This window comes from Lemur catta, chromosome 3, assembly GCF_020740605.2.
Source record: "Lemur catta isolate mLemCat1 chromosome 3, mLemCat1.pri, whole genome shotgun sequence".
NCBI lineage: Eukaryota > Metazoa > Chordata > Mammalia > Primates > Lemuridae > Lemur > Lemur catta.
This window is the reverse complement of record NC_059130.1, coordinates 35,967,140-35,989,409: the sequence shown is the minus strand read 5'-3', so window position 1 is coordinate 35,989,409 and position 22,270 is coordinate 35,967,140. Positions and strand designations below refer to the sequence as shown.

At 35.1% G+C, this 22,270-nt stretch overlaps 1 protein-coding gene across 4 annotated transcripts in view; it reads left to right on the top strand.

Annotated features, from left to right (window-relative positions):
- Positions 1-22,270, top strand: part of CEP350 (centrosomal protein 350) — a 167,309-nt gene that overhangs the window by 58,255 nt on the left and 86,784 nt on the right. For all 4 annotated transcript variants that reach the window (XR_006734080.1, XM_045547232.1, XM_045547234.1 and 1 more), the window contains 6 exons: positions 5,902-6,023; positions 9,213-10,273; positions 11,650-11,800; positions 13,246-13,418; positions 18,667-18,853; positions 21,678-21,895. Coding sequence is in view for 3 of the 4 variants with exons in the window: in XM_045547232.1 (XP_045403188.1) it covers positions 5,902-6,023; positions 9,213-10,273; positions 11,650-11,800; positions 13,246-13,418; positions 18,667-18,853; positions 21,678-21,895 (1,912 nt within the window). In the remaining variant the exon portion in view is untranslated. The remainder of the gene's footprint in view (positions 1-5,901; positions 6,024-9,212; positions 10,274-11,649; positions 11,801-13,245; positions 13,419-18,666; positions 18,854-21,677; positions 21,896-22,270) is intronic.

Here is a 22,270-nt window from a genome sequence, read left to right as displayed (position 1 = left end):
TATGATTATGCCACTGCACTCTAGCCTGGGTGATAGATCAAGACCCTGTCTCTAAAAAAAAAAAAGTTTCCTATAGTGATGTTACTGATCTTTTTTCCTCTTGTCATTGATACTAGTTTTATTCCTGTCTAGTACTGAGTAAATAAAATTAGACTATATTAATGAAATACAGTTGACCTTTGAACAATGTGGGGGTTAGGGGCACCAATCCCCTGTGCAGTCGAAAATGCACGCATAACTTTTTTTTAATATTTATTTCAGCATATTATGGGGGCACAAAAGTTTAGGTTACGTATATTGCCCTTGCTGCCCCCCTCCCCGAATCAGAGCTTCAAGCATGTCCATGCCCTAGACGGTGCACATCGCACTCATTATGTATGTATACACGCATCCCCTCCCCACCCACATCTACCCAACACTCAGTTAATGTTATTCCTAAATGTGCTCTTAGGTGATAATCAGTGAAACCAATTTGATGGTGAGTACATGTGGTGCTTATTGTTCCATTTTTGGGACACTTCACTTAGTAGAATGGGCTCCAGCTCTTTCCAGGAAAATACAAGAGGTGCTATATCACCATTGTTTCTTATAGCTGAGTAGTACTCCATGGTATACATATATCACATTTTATTAAGCCACTCATATATTGATGGGCACTTGGGTTGTTTCCACATCTTTGCAATTGTGACTTGTGCTGCTATAAACATTTGAGTGCAGATGTCTTTTTTATAGAATGTCTTGTGTTCTTTAGGGTAGATGCCCAATAATGGGATTGCTGGATCAAATGGTAGGTCTACTTGTATCTGTTGAAGGTATCTCCATATTGCTTTCCACAGAGGTTGCACTAGTTTGCAGTCCCACCAACAGTGTATGAGTGTTCCTATCTCTCCACATCCATGCGAACATTTATTGTTTTGGGACTTTTTGATAAAGGCCATTCTCACTGGAGATAAGTGATATCTCATTGTGGTTTTGATTTGCATTTCCCTGATGATTAGAGATGTTGAGCATTTTTTCATATGTTTGTTGGCCATTCTTCTGTCTTCTTTTGAAAAGTTTCTATTCATATCCTTTGCCCACTTTTTGATAGGGTTGTTTGATTTTTTTCTTGCTGATTTTCCTGAGTTCTAAATAGATTCTAGTTGTCAGTCCTTTATTGGATGTGTAGCATTCGAAAATTTTTTCCCATTCTGTAGGTTGTCTATTTACTCTCGTGACAGTTTCTTTGGCTGTGCAGAAGCTTTTTAATTTGATCAGGTCCCATTTATTTATTTTTGTTGTTGCTGTGATTGCCTTTGGGGTCTTCATAAATTCTTTGCCTAGGCTGATGTCTTTAAGAGTTTTTCCCACATTTTCTTCTAGAATTCTAATAGTTTCACACCTTAGGTTTAAGTCTGTTATCTACCATGATTTGATTTTTGTGAGAGGTGAAAGATGTGGGTCCTGTGTCAGTCTTCTACATGTGGCTATCCAGTTTTCCCAGCACCATTTATTGAATAAGGAAACTTTTCCCCAGTGTATGTTTTAGTCTGCTTTGTCAAAGATTAGATGGCTATATGAGGATGGTTTTATATCTGGATTCTCAGTTCTGTTCCACTGGTCTGTGTCTCTGTTCTCGTGCCAATACCAGGTGATTTAATAACCACAGCCTTGTAGTATAATTTGAAGTCTGGTAAATTAATACCTCCCATTTTGTTCTTATTGCTTAAAATTGCTTTTGCTAAATGGGGTCTTCTCTGGTTCCATACAAAGCGTAAAATTATTTTTTCTAAGTCTGTGAAAAATTATGTTGGTAATTTAATAGGGATTGCATTGAATCTGTAGATCACTTTGGGTAGTATAGACGTTTTAACAATGTTGATTCTTCCGATCCATGAGCATGGTGTGGTTTTCCACCTGTTTATATGGTCTGCTTTCTCTTTCCTCAGTGTTCCTTAGTTCTCCCTGTAGAGGTCTTTTACCTCCTTAGTTAAATATATTCCTAGGTACTTTATTTTCTTTGTTGCTATTGTGAAGGGTATTGAGTCTTTGATTTGGTTCTCAATTTGACTGTTATTGGCATATAAGAATGCCTCTGATTTGTGTGTATTGATTTTGTATCCTGAGACTTTACTGAATTCATTTATCAATTCCAGGAGTCTCTTGGTTGAGTCCTTGGGGTTTTCTAGATATACTGTCATGTCATCAGCAAGTAGTGAGAGTTTGGTCTCTTCTGTCCCCATTTGGACACCCTTGATTCTACTCTTTTGCCTGATTGCTCTTGCAAGGACTTCCAGCACTATGTTGAATGGCAGTGGGGAAAGTGGGCAACCTTGTCTGGTGGTTCCAGTTCTAAGTGGGAATGCTTTCAGTTTTTCCCTATTCAGTATGATATTGGCTGTGGGTTTGTCATATATGGCTTGTATCATTTTTAAGTAGGCCCTGTCTGTGCCTATTTTGTTAAACGCACGCATAACTTTTAACTTCTCCAGAACTTAACTACTGATAGCCAGAAGCATGGCTATTGAGACCAGAAGCCCTACTGATAACACAACATATACAGCTTATTAACACATATCCTGTATGTAATATGTATTATATGCTGTGTTCTTGTAATAAAGTAAGCCAGAGAAAAGAAAATGTTCTTGGAAAATCATAAAGAAGAGAAAATATATTGACTGTTCTTTAAGTGGAAGTGGACCATCATGAAGATCTTCATTCCTGTCTTCACATCAAGTAGGCTGAGGAGGAGGAAGAAAAGGAAGGGTTGGTCCTGCCATCTCAGAGGTGGAGTGGGTGGAAGGGGAGGCAGGAGAGGCAGGGACATTCGGAGTAACTTTGTGGAAATATATTGGAATTTCTGTCTGACTCTTTTTCATGGCTCTAGGAAGTTTCTATATGGTATCAACCCTTCTTCCACCATTTGCTTCAGTTTCAGTGCCTGTATCATAGAGAGGTCCATGTTGTAAAAGAAATCAAAAACAGTCTTGTATAATCAGAACATTTGTGCTGGATTGTCTAATGTCACTTTGTTTTTTGGCATTGCTGCTTCTCCATCGTTTTCTTCATTGTCTGGCCACTAGTTTGGAAGCGCTCATTCCCATCCAGTTGTCTTCTGTTAATTCCTCTGGTGTGATGTCTATTAGCTCTTGAATTTCTCCAAGATCCATAACTTGAAACCCTTCATTCCCCACTTTTCTTTTGCCATATCCACAATCTCTTTTATGATTTTCTTCATTGGCTCTTTAGTAAATCCTGCGAAATTATGCACAACATCTGGACACAGTTTTTTCCAGGAGAAATTTATTGTTTCAGGCTTGATGACTTTCATGACTTTTTCTATAACAACAGTGGTATCTTCGATGGTGTAATCTTTTCAGATGTTCATGATATTCTCTCTTTTGGCGTTCTCTTCCATAGCATTGAGAATCCTTTCCATAGGGTGCTGTGTGTAATGAGCCTTAAAGGTCCTTATTGACCCCCTGATCTAGAGGCTGAATTAGAGGTGTGTTTGGGGACAAATAGAGCACTTTATGAGGTTTTGGTGGCCAGGCTCGTTGTCCAATATCAAAAAAACTTTAAAAGGCAGTCTCTTACTGGCAAGGTACTTCCTGACTTCAGGAGGCAGTGAGCTAGATTCACCCCTACTTCACTTCAGCCTGGGTGACAGATTGAGACTATTTCTAGGGAAAAAAAAGTCAAGGAGCAGGAAAAGCAGCTTCTGCCAACCAAGAGGCAGCAAACACCATTGAGAAAATCATTGAGAAGAAAGGATATCTGAGAAGAAAGCATCGATGGAATCAGTCCAGAAAAAGGATTCTCATCGTCCAGGCTATCTTATTGTACAACCAGAAGACTGGCAGTTGGTGTTTATCTTTTCCCTTTTAAGGCTCTGGGGTTAGCACAAAATAGTAGGTACTCTGTCCCTTCCTGCCTTAAAACCTGGTGCTTGCTTCTCTTCCTAACTAATATTGGTATTTTCTTCCAGGATAGGGTACTTTTGTCTGCATTAAAAACCTATTCAGGCAGATATCCTTTCTTCTCAATGATTTTCTTAATGGTGTCTGCTGCCTCTTGGTTGGCAGAAGCTGCTTCTCCTATTACTTGACTTTTTTTTTTTTTCCTAGAAATGGTCTCAGTCTGTCACCCAGGCTGGAGTGCAGTGGGGGCGATCCTAGCTCACTGCTTCCTTGAACTCCTGGGCTCAAGCAATCTTCCCTCCTGAACCTCCCAAGTAGCTGGGACTACAGTACAGGTGTGCACAGCTATGCCCAACTAATTCAAAAATTTTTTGTTCTAGATACGGGGTCTCACTGTGTTGTCTAGTCTCACCTTGAACTCCTAGCCTCAAGTGATCCTCTCTCTTTGGCCTCCCAAAGTGCTGGAATTACAGGCATGAGCCACCACGCCTGGCCCTATCTTGACATTTTTTAAGCCAACCTTCTTTTCTAAAATTATCAAACCATCTTTTGCTGACATTGAATTCTCCAGCTTTAGATCCTTCACTTTCCTTTTGCTTTAAGTTTTCATGTAATGACCTCACTTTTCTCCAAATCATATTAGCCTATAAATATGCCTTTCTTATAGTGATCCTACACCCACATAAAAGCTGCACTTTCAATATGAGATCAAAAGGTATTTTGCAAAAAATGCAAGGTTTTCATGCCTGCTGGCTTAGTTGCAGCTATCGAATGGCTTCATGAATTTGCTTTATTCTTTTTACAGTGGTCTTTACATCGTATTCATTTATTTTGAAATGGCAGGCAACCACAGCTGCAGACTTCAATCTACGATACATATCAAGCAATTAATCTTTTTCTTGTAATGTCATGACTTTTCTTTCCTTTGGAGCACTTCCAGCATCACTGTCAGCACTTTGTATGGGTCCCATGGTGTACTCATGGTTATGGTATTGCGCTAAATGCTATGAAAAAATACATGAGAACCATGAGTGATTACTTTTTACTGTAATGCGCAGTTATTGTAGAGACAGTACTCACACAGCAATGATTAGCATTGCATGGTGTTTAAAGCCCACACTTACCACACGTGAGCTCACTGTAGTACCAATAGGGGGTGGCTATGAAATTATTATCGTAGTACAATCTGTTAATTTTGTGCAGTTAATACTACATATTTACATTTGTTTATATTTCTCTTGATTGTGAATGGCCTTATGTACGGTCTGTGTGTGTGTAAGGTTTGATAAATTTTAACTTCATGATAGATTTGTCTATATTTTATGGTAGTAAATGATAAAATAGACTACATATATTTATGCATTCTTGACATACCTAACTTTTTCTTAATTTTTTTGATATTTATAGGTTGCAAGGTTTGTCTGCAAGTTTTTTGAAATTGTTGCAAATCTTTAAAAAATTTTCCAATATATTTATTGAAAAAAAATCTATAGGTGGATTCACACAGTTCGACCCCATGTTGTTCAAGGGTCAACTGTACTTAGTTTTGTGTTCTGTGATGAAATTGAGAATATCCTAGTTTAGTGTGCTAATGTTTTTAAGAATAATAACATTGAGTACATACCACGTTCCACATACTGTTTTAAAGGCTTTACTTACAGGCTTAAGCTTCAGTAAATCCTCACAATCCTGAGAAGAGTAGGTACTGTATCATTTCTGCTTATCAGGTGAAAAATCTGAGGTTTACAAAGGTTATATACTTCCTTCTAAATATGCAGTTAGGATTAGGTGCTCTTGTTGGATTTTAGATGATGTTTTGCTGTTAACTGTAATGGTTGTTTTCAAGGCAAACTAAATTTGAATTGGTTTTACATGAGGGGAAAAAAACCCCTATATTTTATGATCTTTGTAAAGCTGAAGTGACTTAATGTTTATCTTATGTGCTACCTGAGTATAGCTTTGTGATGGAAGTCAGATAAATTTGATTTCCCTTTTTTCCTAGGCCAGACCAGGGTATCAGCCATCTGGAGAATCTGATAAAGAAAACAAAGTACAGGAACGTCCCCCAAGTGCATCTTCCAGTAGTGACATGTCTCTATCAGAACCTCCACAGCCTCTTGCAAGGTAAAAAGGGGAAAGCGAAAGATGATTAAGGTTCTTTCTTTTCTTGAAATTTAGTAGAGTGTTGTATGCTCAGTGAATTTTGTTCACTGACCTGTGTGAACAAGATGGCAAAGAGAGGTTTATTTAGAAATTGTTTAATATTGGCTGGTCCGATGGTAGTGGGAACTTATTAGTAACATTAGTGTCACTAAAGGTGGTATACAGCCCCTCACTGCTAAATTTGGCTATAAAAGAAAAAGAAAAAAGAAAGAAATTGTTTAGTATCTCCTAATGGATACTTAAGCATGGTGTACATCTCTACTTACTGTATGCTCTACTCTATTGTTCAGATATTATCTGTCCTTTAATCTAATGTGAATGTCAGTTTCTAATACATTGGAAAGCAGTCTTGCCCTCTCTGAACTAAACACGCAATAGAAGTTTGTTGGATGAATGAATCACAGCAAAATTAACATTTTAAAGTATTTTTGGTGAATAATTTTTAAAAGGCATTTCTATACACATTGCTGTTCATAATTTCTTCATATAACTCATAGCAATTTATACATCTTACTTTCAAGAGCTATAGTTGGATGTGCATGTGTACATATGCATAAAGACTAGGAAGGGATCTAATTGAATTTCACATTGTTGACTATTTTACCTTAAATTTTCTTAGGGAAATTTTTTTGCTGTAATATATTCTTTGCAATAAAGTAAAAAAAAACTATTTGAGCATGAAAGTTAAGGTGATTTTTTTGATTACAGGGTTATAAATTATACTTTGTAATAACCATTTTGGGAAGGAGAAAGATTTTGAAACTTGGAGAATGTACAAATAGAAATCAAATCAGTTTCCAATTTGAAGTTAATACACATGATTCTCTAGTACCCACCCCCCAAAATAATAATATTGATAAAAAATAGCTAACATTTATTGAATGTTTCTTAGGTTCTAGGTACTGATCCTAAGCACTTTGCGTGTATTATCTTATTTAATTCTTGTAATTCCGTGAGTTAGGCACTGTTGTTATTTCTGTTTTACAGAAGAGGTAATTGAGGCCTGGAATTTAATTAACTTTCTCAAAGATCAAAACATTAGTGGTAGAGATGGGTTTGAACTTAAGCTATCTGACTCTAGAAGCTTGTGTTTTTAACTACTCTATTAATACATATTGTCTCCCAGAAGTGAAATGTTTCATATGATTTGTTTAAGGTTGTAAATACATTTCAAACTTAAAGCATAAATAAACTTTAAATTTTTTTTTGAATTTGAATACTTTTAGATAGATGATCCTTTATAGTTCATCTCAGTCACATTGTTGATATCAGATATACTCTGCTGGATTCCTACCTTCGATTTTTACGTTTCTATGAGTTTCCTTCTAATTCTAAACAAGTTGTCCAACATTAAAAACAAACCAAACACAAAGTAGATCTTACTACCTTGCACCAGTTCCCAATATCAAACTTCTTTGACCTGTGATGTCCAACTTTCTGCCTCAACTTTACCACTACCCCCATTCCTGTTAATAGTTTTAACAGACCTTTATGCTTAAAAACATGTTACTTTATGCTTAAAATTGTGGCATTTCTTTTCCTTGCCGTTCATATCCTATCATTCTGAGTTAGCTACCTGGAAAATTCCAAATTATCTATCTGACTTTGAAGACATTGAAGATCCAGCGTAAAAGGTACTTCCCTTGGCTAGCAGAGTTAATTGCTCCCCATCTACACTCTATGGACTTTATAAATCTTTGCTTTAGTACTGTTGAAATTGTATTAGCTGTTTATTAGTCTGTCATCCCTGGTAGATCTTGAGATCCTAAAGTGTAAGGATTAAGTCTTAACTGAATTAAGTGTTTTCAATTTTGTCACCTCCTGTTTCTCTACCATCAACATAGCACCTGCTGTAAAATTGGCATTCTAAATACGTGAATTTAAACGTCTTAGATTTTTACTCATCACTATCTTTTATAACTTACTTTGCATTTCTATTACTACCAGCTTAGTGTAGGCCCTAATAATGTCACAACTTGTGTTTATAATACTCTATATTCTGTGACATAGAATCTGCGCTCTAATCTTCCGTCCTTCAATCCGTTCTTCTTAGGAGAAATTCATAAAATAGAGATACAACTTAACGTCCAACCAAATGTTTGCATGACATGCTTTTCAACTCCCTTATCACCCTGGTTACCCTCTGCCAGAAGATTTTTTTGAACCCGGTTGTAGAACTTTACATTAATCCATATCAGTTTGGTCTACGGTTTCAACCTGTATAAATAATTCTGAATTATAATTTGGTCATTTGTTGGGTTAGCCATGGTGCCCAGCTTTCTGTCATCTGCAAATTTGATAAGCATATCTTTATATCATCATCGAAAAATAATGGACAAGACCAAGGACAGAACCTTATAGTATTCTTCTAAGGGTCTTACTAGTTGACATCAGCCTTTAATCTCTCTGTAGTATCCCTTAATACAGGGAGAGTCTATAGCTTGGAAACATAGGTCAATATGTATAATGTTGTCTAGGACATCTTTATTCTGTTTTTAGGCTTATGGACACCCTACCTTGTATTGTATATTTATAATTGATACTCATAGTTTTGCATTTAATTGTTTGATATTCATTAATTTTTTTAGAAGTAGGTTGTAATCATCTCTTTGTTTAGTATATACAATGTTAAACATAAATGTTCAGCATTTATTATTTGTTGACTAGAATAATCTATATCATGTCTGCATTAATATTTAGCAATCTTAAGCATTTCTCTTTAATCTAACATTATTTTTAAAGGGAAGAAGAATAGAGCCAATGTTGTAAATAATTTTGTCCATAGAGTTTTAAAGGTTTTAATGCCCTCTCTTTAATCAATCACTTAAAAAGATATGGTATCTTAGTTGAAGAAAGCAGTTTGCAGAACAGTATGTATAGTAAAATCCCATTTTTGTGCAAACACCACCACCGAAACACAATATACACATAGAAAAATGTTTGGAAGGATATAATTCTAAATGAAATATTAAGAATGAAATAATGGCTCTTTTTGATTATTTAGCTATGAATGATCTTTATCTTTTTTTTATCCTTTTTGTCCTTTTTTTTTTTAAATAGTGTGTATGTATTACTCTTATAATGAGAAAAAATAAAAACTTAAAAATATGGTGATTTAGTTAACTAACATATTGTGACTTTCATTTCCAGAAGGGACTTGATAGAACCTACACGGATACATCCTGATAGATTGAGCCCACGAGTTCACCATTCTCAACCACAGCCTCTTGTTGGAACAGCTGGAAATTTACTCTCCCATCTCTTGAGTCTAGAGCATGTAGGAATGTTGCATAAGGATGTTGAGTCTATTTTACCAACTAGGAAGAATCATAATGTGGCTTCAGGGCCATTAATTTTTACACCTCAACCATATCTGACCTCACCAGCTGCTCATCCAGATGGCTTGTTAAAATCTAGTGCCAGCCAATATAAGAGTAAACTGGATCGTATTGAAGCCTTGAAAGCAACAGCTGCTTCTTTGTCCAGCAGAATTGAAAGTGAAGCCAAGAAATTAGCTGGGGCCAACATTAACTATGGGTCAGCATGGAACACTGAGTATGATGTGCAGAAAGCAACTCAGGAAGATGGACCTTGGACCAAGGGTATAAGTCCACCTGTGAAAGATGACACTGAAGATGTTTTCTGTGCCCGAATTCAGAAGATGCTGGGAACCTGTGTATCTCATGCAACTTTTGATGATGATCTTCCTGGTGTAGGCAACCTTAGTGAATTTAAAAAGCTTCCTGAGATAATAAGACCTCAGAGTGCCATATCAAGCTTTAGAATGAGATCCCCTAGTCCCAAACCAGAAGGGCTGCTGGCACAGTTGTGTAAGAGGCAGATTGACTCTTCTAGCTCTGATATGCAAGCCTGTTCTCAAGACAAAGCCAAAATGTCACTTGGTTCCAGCATAGATTCAGTCAGTGAAGGGCCTCTTCTTAGTGAGGGAAGTCTCTCTGAAGAAGAGGGAGGCCAGGATGGACGGCCCCTTTTGAAGGTAGCAGAAATTTTAAAAGAAAAGGAATTTTGTTCTGGAGAAAGAAATACTTATGAGCCCCTCAAAGAGTTTCAGAAGGAAGTTGAAAAATTCTTGCCACTTTTTGGGCACATAGGTGGTACACAAAGCAAAGGACCATGGGAAGAATTGGCAAAGGGAAGTCCACATAGTGTCATTAATATTTTTACAAAATCATATCAGTTATATGGAAAAGGTGAGAAAAATATGTAAGGCTTATACTGTTTATATGTTATCTTAAGATAAATTATTTTATAATTTCTATACAAGATATATACTTAAGTACACATTTTTCATTGTTCATTGTGAGGATAATGGAGACTTATTGTCCATATTAGTCATATTCTACGTTATCTGCATGTTTCAACAAGAGTATTAGTAATTTAATCTTAAAATTTCATTTTTTTGTTATTGTCATAAAACAATAGTTGACTGGTAGTTGAAATTTTGATATAATTTACAGAAATTCCTAGGTGATGTTCAGAATTGGGTATATATCAAGTGTTATACTAGGTTTTCTGTGACCATAGTTATATACTTAAATAGAAATTAAATATATTTCTTAGCAGTGATTTGGGAATATTAGTGGTCAAGAATTGAGAAGGACAACTGCAGTAACATTTCTAATATGGAAATAACTCTGTTATTCTTTGTTAAAACTAATTTTAATAGCAGTCAGACTTTGAACAGTAATGCAGCTGTCTATTTGAGTCCTAAAACAATAACTTTTAAAGTTCCCATTTTATTCCTGAAATCCTGCAACACAACTTTCCTTTTCTGTGATGGACTCAATTCCTTTAAGTCCCTTTCTCTATTCTTCTTGCTATAGGTGGATTCTGCCCATCTTATACTAACATAAACTTAGAATTTCCAGGCTGGAGATTTCCACATTCTATAATGAACAAATTATTTGACAAATGAATTGATTTCATCTGTTCATCTTATACTGAACTGGGTATCACATTGCTTTTTTCCTAGAATTCATATTGAGGCACTTATGATCCTGTACAGACCTTTATATGCTGTTGCTCTCTTATGTTTAGCCACTTATTTCTATTGGTGGTAATTTAAATTTCTTTTGATTTTGAAAGTTCTTTTGATTTCTTTTGATGAAAGCAAAGTGCTTAAAACAACACCCTCATTTTTTAAATAAGAAAGTTGAGTTTGTTCTTAAATTCTTCTATTAGATTTTTATTAAGATTTTATAGTGAAATATTTAGAGATAATATATTACCTAGGATTTGCTTCGAAATACTCTATGGAGGGCATGATAGATGGGGTGAATAGGAGATTTAATTTAGATTGGTCACTTATTGGTCATTATTGAAGTTAGGTGATAAATACATTGGTTTCATTATGTTATTTTCTCTGTTTTCATGTATGTTTGAAAATTTTCCTAGTAAAAAGTTAAAAATGTATTGTTAGATACAAAGGTAAATTGAAAAGAAGCAACTAATAATATCGAACTAAAATGTCCTCAAGCCCATGTTGTTAATCTCCATGTGTAGAATACTTTGCTTACAGTCTTTTGTTTTTTGTTTTTAACCATGCTTCGATTATTACTTTGGACAGGGTTTCAAGACAAGTTGGACAGAGGAACATCAGCATCACGGCCTTTGAATGCCATCACAACCCCTCTAAGCAGTGTTTCATATGAAGATGATTTTGTCTCCTCTCCAGGGAGTGGGACTTTGACAGAAAAAAAATCAACTCTTGAAGCTCAGTAAGAATATATTGGCAATATAGAATAAAGTCTGAAGAGTGAGAAAAATGTACAAATGAGAGCTGTGGTCTGAATATTAGTCAAATTTTACTTGTTTAAAGATCTATGTAGAGGCTGCATGGCATAGTGGTTATTAAGAGCATGGACTCTGGATCTAGACTGCCTGGGTTAAGTCCTGGCTCTTCTTCCTGATTAGTTGTTTGCATTTGTACATACTACTTAACCTCCCTATGCCTCAGTTTCCTTCTCTATAAAATGGGGAAACAGTAGTACCTGCCTGCCTCTTACAGTTGTTATGAGTAGTCAGTGAAATAAAAAATACTTAGAACAGGGTGAGGCACATAATAAGCAGAATATAGGTTGTTAAATCAATCTGTGAATCCCCGGTAGAGGATAGTACTGGGAAACTGTTCCATGGTATACTAATGTAAGAAGCTTAAGAAGTGGTTTTCTGTGATGGAATTGAGGAAGTTCAGACAGATACTTGATTCCATGGTCTCAAATAATAAGTAATTTTTTTTATAATCAAGAAAACGTCTAAAATTTTTCAAAGCTTTTAAAAATAATTATGATTATAATATCTAATAATTATTGAGCACTTAATGTGCAAGACAGTAGGAAGACTGAGGAACTTTACCTGTATTAACTCATTTTTATAATAGCATGATGTGGTATTATTGTTATTATTTCTGTTTTAGATAGGAAACTGAATCACAAAGGTTAAATCATTTGTACAAAGGCAAAAATGAATCAGACTTTGCTAGAGAGAATTTCTGCCTAAATTTTGTTATCATATAAATTAATCTGTAATTATTCGTATTCAATATCTTTTTTCACATATCAGAAGTTGTAATCCACATAAAATAATTACATGATCTTATAAAAATTAGCTAAATCTAGTTAGATTAATAGAAATAGATATTAAAATTATATCAGGAAAAGTATAGTTTTCAATTAATGAGCTCTAAGGAAAAAGTTAAATTTTTAAATAAAAACTTTAAGGATTTAATTGTAGTGATATTTAATATCACCATTCAATATGATTTGATGCATTTTATTTCCAGGTTGAAGTGCAACATATTAAAATTCTTGTTCTCTATAAGATTATCACAGGGAAAACAGTTATAATCTATAAAATTATAAATTTGAACAAATTGAGGCCACATTTTCCATTATTCAACATTATAGTTTTTTATCTTATGTATCTGAAATATTAGTTTTTTATTGGTTTCACTCAGTAAACAATTCACCTGAGATTTTTTTCTCAGTAATAAATTGAGCCATAGGAAACAATCCAGCTTATGATAGTAAGAAAAAAAATAAAGTGGAAGCCATTTTTTATTCTAGTTATATTCTCCTAGTAGATTTTTAAATATCTTTGATTTTAGCTGTGTTGTAAGAATTTTTATTTCTTTCTTGAACCACTGTTACTTATTCTTTGACAGTCTTGGTGGTAGCACTTTAGGCATTCAGGAGGACCATTCTAGCAGAAAGTCTGCCTATGATCTCTCCTCTGTGGATGTTACTTCCCAGCATTCATCGGGAGCCCATTCTACTGCATCATCTCGTTCATCTAGTTCTTCTAAAGGAAAGAAAGGGAAAAAGGAAAAGACAGAATGTAAGTGGAATTCTACATGGTGACTTTTTCTCTTACCAATGATTTTGTTTAGTGATCTAAAGTTAAAATTTGATTCTGTAAGAAGTTGAAGGCCAGCTGTGGGGCTCATGGCTGTAATCACAGCACTTTGCGAGTCTGAGGTGGGAGGATCACTTGAGACCAGCCTGGGCAACATAGCGAGAACCCCATCTCTACAGAAAATAAAAGAATTAGCCAGGTATAGTGGCATGCATCTGTAGTCCTAGCTACTGGGGAGGCTGAGGTGGTGGGAGGATTGCTTGAGCCCAGGAGTTCGAGGCTACAGTGAGCTATGACTGTGCCACTGTATTCCAGCCTGGGTAACAGAGCGAGACCCTGTCTCTAAACAACATAAAAAAGGAAGAGGAATTTCTTTACGATAATAATATAATTAGCTTCAATATTATCATTATAATAATACCTTTTGATAAATAACATTATAAATCTTTTAATACAAAAGGAATACATCTGCGATGATGATAAATTAAGAACTACAGATAAGTACTCACTGAAGGAACACAAATCTCCCTTGATCCTTCTGTTCAGAAATAGCTACTATTAACATTTTCATGCCTGTTTTTCCAATGTATACATAAAACCACATACACACCTTTATTTAAAAAACAAATGCAGGCCACGCATGGTGGCTCACGCCTACAATCCTAGCACTTTGGGAGGCCGAGGCAGGAGGATCACTTGAGGTCAGGATTTCAAGACCAGCCTGAGCAAGAGCCAGACGCCATTTCTACAAAAAGTAGAAAAATTAGCCAGGCGTGGTGGCATGTGCCTGTAGTCCCAGCTACTCAGGAGGCTGAGGCAGGAGGATCACTTGAGCCCTGGAGTTTGAGATTGCAGTGAGCTCTGATTATGCCACTGTACTCTAGCTGGGGTATCAGAGCGGACCCTGTCTCAAAAGAAAAATACAAATAATAATTGCTTTGCAATTGCTTTTTAAAATAATACTATGTCATACACATCTCAGAGCATCATTAAATACTCAAATTTTCTTAACTATAAAATAGAGATAATAGATGCCTCAGTAATTTTCAAGCTTATATGAAGTTAACAGACCTAATGTGTACATTCTAGTACCTGGTATAGTAGCCGGCCCATTGACACTCAGTAAATATTTTTGAGTGATTGAGATACTCTTCAATGTCTACAGTTCTGCTCTTGGCTGTAGTTTGCTCTGTAGGCCTACAGGTGAGGAGATACAATGATTAGGCAAAGGCTTCTTAAGCTCACAGGATAGCTTCTAGCTAGGGAATGATTTTCCTTCCAACATAGTTTTTTCTAATTTTAAAGATAAACCCTGCTCATTGAGTTAAAAAGAAGGAGTGGGACAGGGGAGGGGGAAGAAATCAGTCATATAGAAAACTATATTTAAAAATAAATTACCTTTAATCGCTTCACTTAGAGATAACCAATGTTAATATTTAAAAATATACTCTAGTTTAATTGTGGCAAAATATACATAACATAAAATTTATCATTTTAACCATTTTTATATGTACATTTCAGTGGCATAAGTACACTCACAATATTTTGCAACCATTACCATTTTCCATCTCTAGAACTTTTTCATGTTCCCATACTGAAACTCTGTACCCATTAAATAATAACTCCATTGCTCTGTCCCCTAGACCTGCGGTCCCCAACTCCTGAGCCACGGACTGATACTGGTCCGTGGCCTATTAGGAAACAGGCAGCTGCTCCCCATCACTTGCCATCCTCTCCTCCCCCCTGTCTGTGGGAAAATTGTCTTCCATGAAACTGGTCCTTGGTGCCAAAAAGTTTGGAGACTGCTGCTTTTAGACCCTGGTAACCAGTGTTCTATTTTCTGTCTCTATGAATTTGACTGCTCTAGATAATTCGTGTAAGTGGAATCATACATTATTTTTCCTTTTGTGTCTGACTTATTTCACTTAGCATAAAGTCCTCAAGATTCATCCACGTTGTAGCATATATTAGAATTTCATTCCTTTTTAGGGCAGAATAATATTCCATTCTATGTATATACCATACTTTGTTTATCCATTCATCTGCTGATGGACATTTTTGTTGTTTCTACCTTTTAACTATTGTGAATGATGCTGTTATGAGCATTGATGTACAAATATCTATTTGAGTCTCTGCTTTTGATTCTTTTGTGTACATACTCAGATGTAGAATTGCTGGATTAAATGGTAATTCTGTGTTTAATTTTTTGAGGAACTGCCATAGTGTTTTCTATACCAGCTACACCATTTTTTATTCCCACCTGCAGTGTACAAGGGTTTCAATTTCTCCACGCTTTTTATTTTTTGTGTTTGATAATAGAACATCCTAATGGGTGTGAAATGTTAACATTTTTAGTAAGAATCCTTCCAGACAACTTGTAGGCATACATAAATGGGAAATTTTATGTGCGTGGGGGTACACTTTATATGGTATTTTGTTCTGTCTATAGGTTATGGATATCTTTTTCTGTCAGTAAATATGGATTACTATTAATGTTTCTAAGGACTACCAAGTGTTCTATTATTTGAATATATTATAATTTATTTAGGTAATTCTACATTGCTAGATATATAGGTTATCTTTTTTCTTTTTTCCATTATAAATGCTACTGCATTGAATATCCTTATAAATACATCTTTACGCATTTATCTGGTTTTTTCCGGTAGGGGAAAATCCTAGAGGTGAGATAATGGGGCAGATAGTATGCCTTGTTTAAAATTTGGATACATTTTACCAAATAGCATTTCAGAAAGCTAGTGCTAGTTTATACTTCCAATGAAAGTGCTAGGAGAAATTATTTCTTAATCATTAACCTAGTATAACTCTAGGTTACACTTTAGAACACTTCCAGTTGCAGACTGGAAGTGTTTTGAATGTGTTTTGTAGGACATTTAGACATTATTTTACCAGCATTTCCCAAAGTCTGCCTTTTCTTGTGAAATACAGGTTCAGTGGGTAGGCTGTTTCATAGGTGTTCTGATAATAAAAGAGCTCATGGTTCCATAAATTTGGAAAATACTTTTAGGGTAAAACAGGCTTCTTTCCTACAGGACTTATCAACAGTTTTAATATGCTAATATGCACTAATTATTTCAGTATCAGGATGAGGCTATATAGTATGAAGCATTTCCAAATTTATTTGACTGCAGAATCTTTTCTTTCAGTCAGCATTTTATGGCACTGCAATTCAGCTGAACATAGTTTGGGAAATGCTGATCTTGCTCAGTTCTTTCATTTTGCATTTGTTATGCTTTGTTATGTTAGTGTCTAGGTAAGGTCACTAACTTGTTATTGGAAAAGCCCAGATTCTGACTTCTGACTCCCCATTCTGGTCTATCTTCTACTACAGTATACTGCACAATTTTAAAATATCATGATATATTGAGTACATGAGGATAAGCAATATGATTTAATGTAGGTTTTTAGAAATTATAATCTAAAATAGATTAGATGAAGTATAGGGAGTGTTTGTGGCTTTCAGTTTCCCTAATCTCCTTTCACAATGCCGGGGGGGCGTGGGGGGGCGTGGGGGGGGAACCACCCTGTTATATTTCACTTTCCATAGCATCATTTTAAACTTAGTTTCTCCCTCATCCCCAAGTTCTAAAATCAGTGTAATTTTTATTGTTTATGCTCCCTCTGGTGGTGAAAAAGAGTGTCTGTGTGCTCTGTGCAAAAGCTATCTAGTGTATTAATAGTTGAAAGTAGTTGGTTGATTCAAGTGGTAATCATAAGAAAAAAACTTTAATAGTACTTTCATTTGGCTATCTTTTAATGTAGGGGCAAACATTCTGTTTTCATGTGGATCCCTTGATTGAAATTTAGGTCTTTGTTCCATAGAACATTGTATTATCTACAATTCCTAGTAGTTTGAAGTTAAGAGAAAATTTTAAATTGTGTATTTATTGTTGAAGAACAATATTAAATGAATGAATAAAATATTCTTATGAAGGCAATGCATCTTTATTATAGCAAAATTAGAGATAATCAGTATTAACAGCTTGTTTCTAGCCTACGGGTCATAAATATACTTTAGATTGAAGACTCTTTTTTAAATGAATAATAATCCCTTAGATTTTTTTCTGTTTTAAGTGTACAGTCAGTAGCATTAAGTATATTTACACTGTTGTACAACCATCCCCACCATTCATCTCCAGAACTTTTCCATCTTCCTATACTGAAACTCTGTACCTATTAGACAACAGCTCTCTATTCCTCCCTCCCCCTGGTCCCTGGCAACCACCATTCTACTTTCTGTCTCTATGAATTTGCCTGTGCTAGATACCTGAGATAAGTGGAGTCATATATTTCTCCTTTTGTGACTGACTTATTTCACTTAGCATAGTGTCTTCAAGGTTCATCCATGTTGCAGCATGTTTCCAAATGTCCTTTTTAAGGCTGAATAATACTCCTTTGTATGTATGTGCCATATTTGTCCATCCATTGATGGGTACTTGGGTTGCTTCCATCTTTTGGATATTGTAAATAATGCTGCTGGGAACATGAGTATACAGCATAATTGTTTTTTCACTTTTGCATTTTCTTGTGACCTTTAAACCTATAAGTACATTTCAAATAAAAAAATCTAGCTGGTATTAAAATATACATGCAATTTTGTATTCTGCTTTTTTTTTTAAGGAAATAATGAATATTTTTCTCATGCTGCCATTTAAACATACCATGAAGGTGAATCGTGCACTAGACTTAGAGTCGAGAGGCCTGGGTGTATGTCCTAGTTCTACTATTGACTGTGTATCGTTAAACAAGTTATTAAGCACCATAGAATTCCAGTTACCTCATTGGGGATATAGTAGGTACTTCAGCAGTGAGCTATGATTGTGCCACTCTACTGTGGCCTGGGCAATGGACAGACCCTGTCTCTTGAACAAACAAACAAAACCCCCTCTTTTTAGTTACTTTTTCATAGGAGTAAAGTAGTACTTCATTCTTATTTAATTAATGTACTTGTCTTTTATTACTAGTTGAGCTAAGAACAATTTATGAACAGGAAATAGAGGATATTAATGGAGGAAAATTCACTTTTATTAAATGGAGGCAGAAGGATGAACTGCTTTATTTTAGATATGGAAAACAAATTTTAAATACATGATAGTCAATTTTAAAATATTCTGGTTTATACCTTTTTATTATTTTATTAAAATCTGTGTATCAGTTAGCTCTCTCAAATTCTAATATTGGGAATCAGCTTTAAAAGAAATTTACTTCACAGGGTTGGATTCATTCACTGGAAATATTCAGAACTCATTTCTTGATGAGGAAAAAGTACAGTTTGTCTCAGAACGTGGCTCCCATCAAGGAAAGAAATCTGGTACCAGTAGCAAACTTTCTGTCAAGGATTATGAGCAGACTCTTGACACGGATAGTACTTTGGAGGATCTTTCTGGACATTCTATGAGGTAAAGTAGTATATACTTTATTCTGTAATTCATATATAATTAAAGTTACAGTGTCATCGATGTTCAGAGAATTCATTTGGTAAATTTTAGCTTGGCAGTCTCCTTAACTGTGTGTTTCTAAGCTACTACAAAATTCTGTACTTTTTGAATAGACATTGTAGCTTTGTTCATAGCTCTAATCTTTATTTGTATATTAGAGGTCATTACTTAATATAGGTCTCTTACCTAAACTGTTACAACCTTTCTCAGGAATTCTCTGCCTCTAGCACAACCTACCTTTCTATTCTGAATGCCATTGTCTTGGTGGTTTCTTGGCTCAATGTTTTGACCAAGCATCTGCCTTCCTGAGGGTGCATTGGGAGGTCATGGTTACTCCATGGATCCATAGATTAGTTCTAAGAACCTAACTCTATTTGAAATGTTTTCACTGGGCTACCACAAACTATCTCATTTCCTTTGTCTACAGATTTTGCTTTTCACCTGTATTCTTTCACTCTTTTAACTATTTAGCATCCTTTTGGTCTTACTGTTTATTTCTTCCTCTGAATTTTTCTCTCCTGCTCAACTTACTAGACCACTTAAGCTGATTTTTTGTTTGTTTGTTTTTGAGACAGGGTCTCGTTCTGTTGCCCAGGCTAGAGTGCAGTGATATCACCGTAGCTCACTGCTTAAGCTAATTTTGAAATCTCACTCTTACACTGGTTATGTAGCATGCATACTATGTTTTTCCCCCTTCTTTTTAATATCATATATTATGCACTTAGCCTGTTGCTTACAAATAACCTTCAGTTATGGCTTCCTATACAGTTTCTACTCATTTGTTCACATGATGTTTTATCTGTGTTGGGATTGAGAAGACATGGACTGATTTTTTTTCCTTTTAAAGTAACTTTGTGTTTCTTCTAGTACTGTGTCACATACAAATAACCATTTTTAATGCTTTCATGTTGCGAATATTGCATGATTAATACCATCATTCCTATATTTAAAATTGAATTTTAATTTCTTTCTCAGTGATTTTGGAATTTACAAAACTTTACCTTTTCTTAAGAGATACTCTGGTGATTTAACTGGCAAAATCTACAAAGTTAAACATTTCTAAAATGGAATTCATACCCAAATAAGTTTGATAAGTGCCCCATACTCTAATCTAGATCTCACTTCCCCACCCATGGAGATTCACAGTGGATAAAATAATTTGAGGCTTTGATAAGGTGGAGTTCAGATTTTTAAAAAACTGTTAAACCTATTTTATCTTATTTGACTGTGGATACTCTGTGTCCCCAGGCTGGCTCACTCGCTTGTTTGTTCTTTCTTTGTTTCTCTCTTTAAATTTTTTATAATACTCATTGACATAATTGGAAACACTTTTAGAAATGTTAGTCTAACTAAATCTTCTCTGCAAAGCAGGTATAAATTCATCTTGTAAAACCATAAGGTGAGGTGCAGAGTACTTTACTGTGTTTGGTTTTGTCTTGAAATTCTTTAATGGCAATCTATTAAAATGATAATTCTTTTTATATTTCATAAATGAAATTGCCAGACTCTTGGATATAGTATTTCTCTAAAGCATTAATAGAAAATTCAAAGTCAGGTAAACAAATGAGTGCCTCTTAAAACTACTTTTATTCAAATATTTTTATGCTGGGCATAAGAGAAATTTTTATCTTTGAAAACTATTATAATTTTATTAGAAACTAAAGGCAAACTTGTTTTAGTATGTTGGAAATATGTTAACTGTGCTAAAAGGCTATATGGAGTATTTTTGAATAATATATTCAATAAATAAATATTTACCTAGCACTCTGGGAGGCTGAGGCAGGCAGATTGTTTGAGCTCAGGAGTTTGAGACCAGCCTGAGCAAGAGCGAGACCCCGTCTCTACTAAAAATAGAAAGAAATTAGCTGGACAACTAAAAATATATAGAAAAAATTAGCCAGGCATGGTGGCGCATGCCTGTAGTCCAGCTACTCAGGAGGCTGAGGCAGTAGGATTGCTTGAGCCCAGGAGTTTGAGGTTACTGTGAGCTAGGCTGATGCCACGACACTCCAGCCCGGGCAACAGAGGGAGACTCTGTCTCAAAAATAAATAAATATTCAGTGCAAGGCAACATCCTTGGTATTACAATAAATAAGGCCTTTAATGAGCTTACTTTTTCAAAAAGGGGCTAGACATGTGCCTTGTATCAAATTAAATGCCTTAGGAGTTTTTAACGATCAATTTGTTATGGGAGGGTTACTTACTAGAAAGTTCAGGAAAGAGATATAGTATTAAAAGGTAGATGTAAACAAATAAACACATATTAAGTATTTAGAGGTGGATAGTATGAAAATAATTTTTTCTGTGACTCTTGTGTTAACAAGAGGGACTAACAAGTGTTTTTGTCATTTTTTTAACTTTTAATAAAAATTGATATTTTGTTCTCTTTCAGAGACATATTTTAAGACTTTTATATATGGTTGTAATTTTATTGCTCTATGTCTATTTTAGAAGACTTTGCTTTTTACTACAATGAGTGAATCATGATAACTGTACCTTGTAGAGAAAAGAGTTAAGTGCTAGTTTAATTAAGAGACACCCTTTCCATTTTATTTAGGACAGAGTTTATTAGGATAGAGCTTGGCTTGTTTACCACTGTAAATCTAGCAATTAGAGGAATAGTTATAGTTCATTCATTCAGGATAGCAAGTATATTGAAAGAATAAATGCCTAAATTACAGTTTTTAAAGCTAATGTTGATAATGTATGTTGTTCTTCAAATCGTTTAGCTGGCTTGTGAAGTAGTTTTCCTTTCTCTAATGTTTTTATGAAACAAAACTTCTAGTGTCTCATCAGACAGGGGAAGATCTCAGAAAATTCCAACTTCTCCCCTATCTCCAAGTTCCCAAAAACTGTTGCAGTTTGACCTTCCAGGAATTTCATTAGAAAGATCTAAGTCCTCAGTAATGCCTACAACTACAACAGCATTTAAGCCTAATGCAGCTTTCACTGATTTGAACCTGGCTGCCAGCAGAACAACTACAGAGATGGCTTCAACACCAGGCAAGTGGATTGATGCAGTTGTAGTTCTTAAAATATTAAACTTTTTTTCCTGAAAATTCCTTTTCTTTCATTTGAGCTATAGGGAAATGTTATTTCAACTAAATGTCATTACCTTTGAAGTAGTAAACAAAAACTGTGCAAGGAATGAAATATTGAAAAGCCTGAGAGATTCAGTAATGTTGATTTTTCCCATCTTGCCAGCATTAGTCAAAACACATCTGAAAAATATATCCCATATATGCACTCCTGTTTATAGGAGTATGTATACACACATGCGCATATACACACTCAAAAGAAGTAACTACATTGTACAGGCATACCTTATTTTATTGTGCTTTGCTTTATTATGCTTTTCAAATATTGCATTTTTTATAA